An 11,821-nucleotide genomic window follows, 5' to 3' on the forward strand; every position below is an offset into this window, starting at 1 on the left:
TGATCTGAATATTGAAATCGCATAAAGTAAAACAAGTTTCCAGTAGCATAGGACTTTAATTTGCAACCTATGAACAAATAAACATTGAAAAACATCCATACTAATCCAATCAATACCCCAAAGCATCATGTATGTTCCATTTATATAGTGCAGATGGGGAAAGGAAAGTGTGCGAATAATCGAGAGTCATGTCACCTAGTACCAACACTAGTTAAAAAGAAAAAAAAAAAAAGCAATCTGGAAAAAACATTCTAACTTCCCAAACTGGTACTCTGGAGATCGAGCCTCGAAAAGAATCCTTGCACTGCACAAATAAATAGAAAGGACGATAAGAATCTGAAATAAAAATTCAAACCCAAGCATGTTTGTTTAAAGCAATTCACGAAATGCCTCGTACGATAAAAAATTATGAGTAAAATGTAGGGGAGATAAGTGCAAGCACATAGATACCTTCTACAGATACATATATGTGCGCATGTAGGTGCACAAGAGTTCATACAGACTCGCAAATATACAGACTTATGTGTATTATATAATATATACACGTATTCATTTAAATCTATATCAATGGGTCTAAACCATCTGGAGCTCTCAATGCAAATAACAATATTGCAGGTTCCACAACAATTGAAATAGGGGATACCAAGTATAGATGAGAATAAACAGCAGGAAACAGTGTCTTACCTCAAATCCTGCTTGGGTACATGAAAACCCTGACCTTCGCTCCCTGATCAAGAGAAAAAAAAAAACCAGAGTTAATGAGATGATTAAAATAATGAACCAAAATCATGAAGCCAGTAATATGATGGAAAGCACGCACCATAGACCTAGGTGGCAAGTTCGACTTGAACTTGGCTCGAACTACACCACTGTTACCATGGGGCCTGTTGACCTTTCCCCAAATGCACCTATAGTGGGAGCCATTCTTCTTCACCTTAGCCTTGTAAATATAGGCCATACGCTTCCCAAGGTACCAGGCTACCTCCTCCTTAGTGTTAACCCCCTCAATCTGGACCAAGGAAGTATTCTCATACTGATTCGATTTGGACCTAATGCAACAGAAAAATACATGATGGAAAACCAAACAAAAGCATAAAAAAAGAGGAACTGCACACGATAATGGCTCTAACTTTCTAATGCAGGGGGAAAAGAAAGCAAATTAGAAAATCAACAAATCAAAGGTCCTTCATATTTCATCAAAAGCAGCACATAAAATCTCATAGCAAAATCTAGAACAAAATTCCAAGACTAAAAAAAAGGCCGTAACCCAGTGCTGGTCCCGCCTAAGCAAGGTCCCGGTAGGGGTGGGCTGGAAACAGTCCTAACCTTTGGCTTATACACAAAGTGGCCGCTCTCAAGACTCCAACCCGCGCTCTTGCGCTGGCTACCCGAGGCTTTTATCGTCACACCAAGTGACGGCCCCTTAAAGCAAAAAGCACAAGTAAACTCATATGGATGTGTGGAGTGTGCAGTAGAAAGAACGAGAACATATCAATCGCTTTTTTAAAAAACTTTCAAAAGTATCACTCAACTTAATTGCCAAACACTGAAAAAGAACCAACTGAAAAATGAATAAACTTAAATCAAACAATGGGGGTCCAAAAGGAAACCATTCGAACCATAAAATTCAAAATAAATCAACTATAAAGATACACAAACCCCAAAAAAGAATGCAACCCAAAAGGGAAGCGGTAAAATAAATAAATCAACTATAAAAATACACAACCCCCAAAAAATAATGCAACCTAGAAGGGCCGAGGTAAAATGAATCAAGAGAAAATTTCAAATTCAAGTTACACCAATGGAACCCTCTAAACACTAGAAAATCAGGTAAATTCAAGTAAAACCAATGAAACCCACTAAACGCTAGAAAATCAGTGAACACATACATTAGAAAAAAATTAATACCAGAGATAGGGGACAAGAAAATAAATGCACAAGTAAACCTAAAAAAAACGAAAGGACGCCAAATTGAAAAAGAAAATTTACAAAATATCAGTTCCGAAGTTGAAGACATATTCATCCTAAAGTTCAAACTGATACGACTGGAAAATCAAACTTAAATAGTGACACTAAAATCCAAGGAAACTGTAATGTGTGAAGAACTTTTTTCTGATCAGCCGACTTATTGAGCTAGAAAGCAAAGAAGATATCCATTACTTTTTTAATAAAAAAGGAAATCTCCATTATTTAAAACCTCATCATTGTGAAAAGAAACATAAAGGAGCACCACACTCGACTTGGAGATATTTAAAGAAAATGTATCAATTACCAAGCACTATACAAGTACCAATTAACCTAATCCTACAATGGAAGCAGAACCCAACAATGAAGCAACACCAGAAAAGAGAAAAACGATAACTGTAACTCAATTATCACTTTTGGCAGGTAAAAGCAACAACGAAAGCCCAGGAAATGCTATTTAATCTATATATTACGAAACCGTGATTCAACCACACAAACTGCAAATCGAAACCCCATAAAATAAACCAAATAATACAACCCAACATCCATACAAAACGCACTGAAGAATCCCTGGAAGATAACCTAAATCCAAACCCTAAAATAAATCAGGACAGCTGTAGCACGAAAATAATACAATCAATAAAACCCCTAAAAAGAGAAAAAACAATGAATTGCTCACTCACCTCTTGTATCCAAGGATAGTCCCCCTCACATATAATCTGCAAAAGAGTCATAGAAACATTAAACTAAAACCGCAATTTTTGAAGAACAAATATGCATAACATACCCTAATTCCGTTTTGAATATCGAATTCACAGCTCACCTTACGCGCTCCCCCTGAGCCTTCACCATTTTCGCCAAAAGTTGCAGACGAAGGGGAGTGAACTACAAACCCTAAAAATGAGAGAAACCCTAGAGGGCGTAACTCCTCTTATTTATCGAGAAAACAAATGCCCAATTTGCCCGTGACTTTTTCTTTAAGGACACGCTGATCATACTTTTTAAAAATACGACAGTACCCATTTTATGAAAGGTGGTAGGAGGGAAATTTATGGAAATGCACAATTATTTAGCACCAAGGTTTAAATATAAGTAAGATTATGACATTCTACATTGTTTATTTTAGCTAGACGGTGTAGAATTGATACATTTTTTAAAATAATATTAAAAAATAATACATCTTTAAAATAATATCACATATATACTATTTATATAAAATAGATAGTTTAGATTACAGCAACCTTTCTTCTACAGATAAAGTTGCAATATTATATAAACCTTTTCTTAAGACATTATAATATCTATTAATTTTAAAAAACTATCAAAATGCACATAATTATGAATAGTAATAGTTCAAAATAAGTAATATGCTAAAGAAGTGACTAGTTGGGCGTATTTTTTATCAATTTTTCATCATAAAATTGGTCAATCTCGATCCAATACAATGTTAGAAGTGAGAAAAACAATGTCACTAGCTAGTGAATATGAGTTTACCAAGTTGACAAGAGCAAAAGACACTATTGGCGCTTCGCTTTTACTGAGACTAAAGTTATCAATACCATATTGGTTTGCTTGGTTTGACCAATCCAACTGTCAATTGATATCTTGGTTGGTATAAAATAAAACTTTGGTTGAGTTGAGAATGGCTTAAAATCAATGTTTGACCAATTTTGACTATTTGTTTGCCCAATTATGATTGACGTAGTAGACCCCTTACTAATTTGGTGACTGATTTGATTCAATTCTAATAAATAGTTGATTGAATAATTTGGTGCCTCCTTACAAATAAACTATACATAAATTGTACGTATGTGGAGACATGTAAAGCTTGCCTATAAATAATTGCCAAGTCAAGACATTTTAGTGTATTTTGCATATTAAGAAATGTCCTTAGAAAATAATTAGGGCAACTAAACAATCCACAACATTAAAGAGATGCAAGGTAAATCAAACAGGCATGATTAACTCAAGACTATCGTTGTCAGATTCGCTTTGCTTCGGTTGAAGAGACCAAGCCTTCAGATCCTATGCCTAGACCCAAGGTTTAAAAAATTGGTGGCCCAATTTGGAATCGGACGATCTGGATAGGGAATTGCCCATGACACTCTGAAATAGCTCAAAAAAGGGAATTTGCTCAGTTCCAAATAGTATAATCGCCGATTTTTTTCGGGGAAGCATCAATTCCAACTATTCTTCATGAGTCCTCATCAAGTGAAACGAAAAAAAAAAAAAAGGATGAACTGTTTTTTCTTGAATTATTAAAAAAAAAAATGAAACAAAGATTACCGATATCGTCGATTCTTCTTATCCGATCCACCGATTCTCCCAATCCGACACGGGTATAGGTGTGACCGATTCGAGTCACCGATCTGTTTTTTTTAAACTTTGCCTAGACCGAAACGAAACGAAACATGGTGTTGTCATTTCGGTTAGTTTCAAGCTACTTTGTCCAGATTTGGGCCGATTCGGCTTAAGCAAAAAAATCAATATAAAAGTATTTTTTATTTTTTAAAATAATATTTTTATTTGTTTTACTATTATACAATTTAATTGAGAATTTTTTCAAATTTACTTTTTCTGTATTGCAATAGGCGGAAATGACATTTGCTTTATTGGGGTATTTAATTGGTTAGCACGAACTATAACTGGGAAATCTTCAGATTCCATGGATTGTTCGAGTGTCCTCTTTCCAAATTACAATTCCATGGATTGTTTGAGTGTCCTCTTTCCAAATTACAATTCTATATATGTGTATGTATGGTGAAATGAAATTCTACACACTTCTTACGACTACTCTCTCTCCTCTCTCTCTCTCAATGGGAACATTTCTTACACATGCACATAAAAGCATGTACACATAATTACAAGGATTGCGCATCCAAACTCTGAAGTACTGTACTTGTCATCTCAAAAAAATATATATATATATATATATGTATAGGAAAAGTCTTTCCAACCTCTATAGGCAAAAATAAATAGTAATTTAGCCTACCTTTATCACCGTCTAAATTTCATCGTAGGGTCACAATTATCAAATAGGTTTTTTTTTTTTTTTTTATACAAATCGGAATGATCTGAAATTTGGAGGGTATGTACATCTTGCTGAAGCACATCTAATAAAAATATATAAAAAATTATCTAAGAAAAATAAATTAATCAAAATATCCCCAAAACTTTTTGGGGGTATTTTGGTCAATTTTATCATGTAAAATATTGCTTTTGTAATTTTCAAAGATTCCCCTATTTTTTATTAATACACGCTATAAATTTCAGGTCATTCTGATTTATAGAAGAAAAAAAATAAAAAATAAAACACTACTGGACAATCGAGACTGCGCGATGAACTTTGGACGGTGATGGGGATAGGCGAAATCACTGTTCATTTTCACCTATAAGTGTTGCGTAGTGTTATATATATATAATGTTGATATTAGCTCACTAACTCATATGAATATATGAGCCCAACGGCTTAGATTGAATCTGAGCCGATCCGACGATCACGACCTCATTGTGTGTTTTAATTTTTATTTTATTTTTTACCAGTTAAAATAACTAGAAATTTTAGAAGTACATTATTCTCATCAAGGTGTACCTAATAAAAATATTTAAAAAATAATTCATAAAAAAATGAATTAAACACTAAAACTTGTCAAGGATATTTTGATCAATTTATTTGTTGCAAATTATTTTTTTGATATTTTTATTATATTTTTATATTTTTGAAAAGCACACGCTTAAAATTTCAAGTTATTTGAATTCATAGAAAAAAAAATCTAATACGAAATGAGGTTGTGACCATCAAATCATGTAGCTTCAATCTGAATCATTTAGCTCATATGTTGAAATGAGCTAGCGGGCTAATCTCATATATATATATATATATTCATTTATTTATTTATTCACAACAATCTGTGAGGAATAAAAGGAACTTCGTTATTAATATTGTCGTATGATACCAGTCCATTGAAAAAGAGAAGTGTAAATAATATAATAAGAAAGAATAAATGATTATGCTAACAAATATTTAATCATCGTCCCATTAGCTCATAAGGTACGACCCTCCTTGATATTAATAGTGATCATCCCCTCATGTTTTGGGCAAATTTTGTTTTACTACTGGCTAGCAATTTGTCAAGCTTCTCTCTATCATTTATTTATTGAGAATTATTTATTTTTCTTGAGATAGAGGTTGGTGGGGAATTGCATCATTTTCTCTATGACATTCGTCATAAAGCCTATCATCTTCACCTATATGTTGCGTGTAGAGAGCATTCACCAATTTGACTTATGTGCTTATTGGATCATCATCATCATTATAGTTTTATTTCAATTAATTGGGGTCAACTGCACGAATCTTGATCCACTATTATTTTCTATTAAATGTCATACCCTCAGTGAGGTCATAAGTCTTCATTGGATATGAAACATATATTGAGAATATAGAAAAATCACTTATTTAATACCCTAAGTGGTCTCTCGATAGCATCGAGCCAGGAAGAATGGAGGTTAAAAAACTCTTCCAAAATTTAGGAAGGTTGGGAACTAGGGTTCCCCTCTGTATGGAGCAAGAAATCTTGTAGTATTAACATATCCAACATCAACGAGGTAGTACTCACCTAGTTTGTAAAAATAAAAAATAAATAAAATGTTAGATAGAATATCCATCGCAATTATAAACAACAATAACACAATATGTAACACCCCCAGGAACATAGAAATCTTTGTTCAAGCTTGCTTGTGGAACCTTTACATCCCTCCCATCTGACAAAAACATATAAAATCTACGATCCAATGAACATATTATCATCACATTTTGTGAGAAACCTCCATTTTGATTGCGATATGGCACACATTTTTCTTCAATTATAGCCATAGTGATATATGCATCAACCGCACTTTACAATACTTTAAAAAACACAATACCATATGTTTGAAGAGCATTACATTCAATAATTATCCACTATAAAAATTGACTGAAATAATTTACTACCTTAAAATAAAGGTAAAATATAGTTTGATTGAGGATTTCAAGAGTCACACGTGAGAATATGCTAAAGATCACAAATTTCATCAAGGGCAAGCTTTCTATGCTTCTCCTACAGCATAAAACTTATATACTTCCCCTTATCCAACCGTCCATTCCGAATGGAGGGCTAAGATTGTCCCAACGATAATATCACGTGTCTACACTATTTTATTTTTAATTTTTTTCTATAAACTATTTTGACACCAAATTTTGCACGTCCATTCTTCTATTAAACTCGCACTAGCGAAAAATATGTAAAAAAATATATTTTCAGTAAAATAAAATGACCAAAATACCCCTTAAAATTTCAAGGGGTATTTTGGCCATCATATTTGATCGAAAATTTATTTTTAATATTTTTTATAGGTGCGCCCCAATGAGAAGATCACGTACGAAATTTTATATTCATACAATTTGTATTAAAAAAAACTAAAAATTAAATACTTTGAGACGTCGGAACTAATATCAAACAGTGAGTGGCCTCTTGATCAAAATTAGACGGCTGGATGGTAGACGAAAAATATAACTTCTATGCTGTAGGAGAAACATAAGAACCTTTCCCTAAAAACCTTCACAAAGGGAAAACCTTCATAAAATATATACTAATTGCCTGGTCAGAATGTTGGAAATGCTATTGGATATTCCCATTGAAAGCAACACATTGTCTAATGACAAGGTACAATTGTTCAGGAACATTCAACGTATAGCTATAAACACGAGTAAAGGTAATGTCTTACAATAATAGATACACATTGTCAGTTGGAATCATTTTACTTTTGAACAATATAACCAAATTGAGAATCAAGAAGAAAAAAAAAAAGATATTCCCAATGAAAAATGTAATGCAACATATTCCATATTTCACTAAAATGAATTAGGACCAAAGATATAGAAATACCAAGTTCCATGTATCACAAAACCAATCTATATACGAGTTCCAAAATCAATTTTTTGGTTTCAGTTGATTTTGTTTTTTAAATTGTTTACAAGGGTCAAGAGTGTATGTGGAAAAATTAAAGTCAAACAAATCTCTCCATATTGTTTTTGTCATGAGATTTGGCTCTTGAACTAATGTTCTAAAATTAGCTCTGGGCAAATATTTTCCGTTTTTAAATATTTATAGTAGGCAAGGCAAACTTTGCCTACTATAAAGGCCAGTTCTACTACAATAATTCCCAATAGAGCAATGGTTGATAATGTCATGGAAATTTTAGTATATATATCAAGGGTTGAGCATCTAAACTAGGGTGCGGTATGTATAAGGTTGAGGCCCTAAACAATTAAAGTACAGCGCACCCTTAAATAGCATCAAAATATATTATTTTAGCAGCTTAAGTCTTTTCGATGATCTGAAATTTTATGTTCATCTCTAATGGTAAAATTTAAAGATTAAAAAATTGCATAGACCAAACAAATCTATGAACACTTAAAAAATTTGAAAGTTGACGGTCTAGATAATACGTTACAAAATATACTATTTTCAATACTTGGAATCTATTTTTTCTCGTATCCATACATATTGAGGTCTAGATGATCAAATTAAGGGTCATCGAAACAACCTTAATTGGATTGTTTAGTGCCTCACCCTTGTATAAACTTTTTCCTTTAAAACAAATAAGAGTGTGTACTATGCTCCCAGTGAAGCATTCTTTACATCACTTATTTAAAAAATATTGGGTCGGAACGGAATCGCTCAGTCCAACTGAAGAACTTCGTGCCAATTCTGTCAATATATAGGAAATCGTTTGAGTCTAGAAGATAATTGCAGATTTGCTACAGTAAAAACTCTATTTTACTACAGTAAAAATGCCGATTCATTGACCTGGACTGGTTTTTGTCAGTTCATAATTTTTGCATATATTTTTTCTCCTGTTCATTATTTTTTTCATCCAGTAAAACAGCAATCCGGACAGCCGATTCATTGATCTAGATCAATTTTAGCGATGTCTAATCCTAACCACCGATCTATTTTTTAAATCACTGTTTTACATTAACTCCCTCGGGCAAAGGACCTAGTAAGGAGTCTTGATCTGAAAGCTCGAATCTACTTTAGAATCACCGCATGGGTATTTTCATACGTTTTGAAGCTGTTGTTGCTATGGAGTTTTATTTTTTGTTTTTTTTTCTTTTTTGATCACTCTATTTAGTACCTCACACTCCTAAAAGTTGGGTCACAGTTACACAATACATACTCCTAGCTAGGTTTTGCTCGAGGAAGCAAACACACATTGTGATCGCACGAGAGCATGTAATGTTTTTCTTTTTGTTTTTTAAACGGTAAGAGTAATGTTCATGAGATAACGGAGCAAATGGCAAGAGTAATGTTCGTGAGATAACGGAACAAAGCTCCTAAAGATAAAAGTACAATACGAAGAAATAGGGAGGAGCCCTCCCTAGATAGACTAGAGCACATGATGTTTTTTTAGAACAAATAAATGGCCTTGCATAATTTAGCATGGGACTAGGGATGGCAACGGGGGTCGGGTCGGGTCCGTTGACCTGATTGGATCCGATCCAAAATTTATTTATTTTTAAATATTGTAATATATATATATATATGTATGTATATATATATAAGATTTTCTAAACTTCACGACCTTTCAACTTATAAATGTTCAAGATGAGAGTTGTGAATGGTGGATTTTATTAATTTTGTAGTATACTTTTTAAAAAAGTTTATTACTGTGGGGCAATTTTGTAAACATTACTACAAGACAAAAGGTATTTTTGTCATCTCTATAAAGGGTAAAATTAAAATTTTAACTAAAAGACAATGACACTTTATAAATAAAGTTTTAGGATATTAACTTTCAAAATGTCATGGTACTTTTATGAAAATTTCAAAATTACTATTGTTTAATGGTAAAATTACCTATTTAAATAATTTTTTAATAAAAAATAATGATTGTTTTGATAAATATACTCATCACAACCCCTTCTAACTTGAACATTTGCATTTTGAGTGGTTGTTAACTCTAAATAAACCATATATATATATATATATATGTGTGTGTGTGTGGGGGAAAGCTTTCTATATCCCCCTTACAATATAGAAGTTCTATGTTCCCCTTATCTAACCTTCCATTTTTTAATGGAGGGCTATGATTAGCCCAATCACAATATCACTTCTCTACACTTTTTTATTTTAAATTTCTTTTCTATAAACTGTTTTGACACCAAATTTTGGACATCCATTCCTATATTAAATTCGCACTAATGAAAAATATAAAAAAATATTTTTAATAAAATAAAATGACCAAATAACCTTGAAAACTTCAAGGGGTATTTTGGTCATTATGATTTATAAAAAAATTATTGTTAATATTTTTTATAGGTGCACCCCAATGGGAAGATAGCATGTACCAAATTTTATATTAAAAAAAATTGTATTAAAAAAATTAAAATTAAAATAATTTGAGACGCCGGATCTAAAATCAAATGGCGAGTGGCTCTCTTGATAAAAAATAGACGGCTAGATGGTAGGGGGAACATAACACTTCTATGTTATAGGGGGAACATAGAAAGCTTTCCCTCTCTCTCTCTATGTATATATAATTTAAATATTATAACTAAAAATATATAGTTATATTTATTAATGTTATCAAATTCGCTTTGCTTAGGCCGAAAGGCTTAAGACTTTCGGCCTAGATGGAAGCGAAGCGAAGCTCTGGTGCATCAACTTCGGCCTGCTTCGGTTCGATTAGGCCTCTTCAACTAAAGCTTCAGCCTCTTTGGCCAAAGCACAAATTTGTCTTTTTTAAAAGCAATTATGTGCTTTGGTCATCTTCAAAATCTTTGCCCGAAGCACATAATTGTTCTTTTTTTAAATTATTTTTTACTTTTTTTAAAAAAAATGATCTTTTTTATGTATTATATATAAATATATACTTTATTTATATTACATTGTTTAAAATATTCCGAGATCTTCCTCCGAATCGGCCGAAGCACCGAATTGATTTGTTTTTCCACCAATTTGAAGAAGGCTCTGAAGCGAATTTGACAACACTGATATTTATTTAAATATTAATTAAATATCATTAAAATACCATTGGGGTTTGGACCTGAATCTGAATAGTGTTGGATCCACTATTTGGTGGGTTTACGGTCCAATTTTTGGACACATACCCGACCCGAGTCCCGTTCCATTGTCCCCTATGTTTGGCGTGTTGACTTGAAGCCATCCATCCATATGCTTAGTGCACAAGAAATGTAATGTTGCATAGTTGTATGTGTTAGTCTTTGTCATTTGATATTTTCAAACTAAGGTTGAGAAATTGGGGTCCACGCGGATGTGGAAATCGTGTTTATGAGGAATGTGACTGGATCGAAAAAGGACAATATAATTTATGGAATTCAAGACACATTTAGGACTCGAGAAACATCTTAAATCACTGCAAATCCATTTTTACCTTATAGTGATAAACTTTGAGCTCAAAATTAGTGCATGTCTAATACTCTTTGATCAATTGAAAGGAATGGTCCATAAAAAATACAAAATAGATTAATTCTATTTCTCTCTTGGCTCCTATTTTTGCCTCCAAGTTCATGATCTTGGTGGTCTAAATGATAGATATATGAAAAATTGGATCCAAACCTATATCAAGAAACATCTTAAATCACTGCAAATCCATTTTTACGTAACAGCCAAACTCGGAGCTCAAAATTAGTGCATTTCTTGTAATATTTGATGAATTGAAACGAATGGTCTGGAAAAAAAAGTGCAAAACAGGCTATTTCTCTCTCTCTCTCTCTCTCCTATTTTTGCCTCCGGCTGGTGGTCTAAATGATAGATCTATGAAAATTTGGATCCAAAATCCATCTCGAGATCGA

At 32.7% G+C, this 11,821-nt stretch overlaps 1 protein-coding gene across 1 annotated transcript; it reads right to left on the minus strand.

Annotated features, from left to right (window-relative positions):
• Positions 1-2,879, minus strand: LOC18437792 (large ribosomal subunit protein eL33w). The gene is made up of 5 exons (XM_006847991.4): positions 2,789-2,879; positions 2,649-2,684; positions 821-1,049; positions 685-727; positions 1-304 (listed from the first exon to the last, which is right to left on the minus strand). The coding sequence occupies exons 1-4, from the start codon at positions 2,815-2,817 to the stop codon at positions 686-688; spliced, it is 336 nt and encodes a 111-aa protein (XP_006848054.1). The 5' UTR covers positions 2,818-2,879; the 3' UTR covers positions 1-304; position 685.
• Positions 2,880-11,821: the final 8,942 nt, after the last annotated feature.

This window comes from Amborella trichopoda, chromosome 8 (genome assembly GCF_054954075.1).
Source record: "Amborella trichopoda isolate Santa Cruz 75 chromosome 8, AtrichopodaSantaCruz75HAP2 v2.0, whole genome shotgun sequence".
NCBI classification, from domain to species: Eukaryota; Viridiplantae; Streptophyta; class Magnoliopsida; order Amborellales; family Amborellaceae; genus Amborella; species Amborella trichopoda.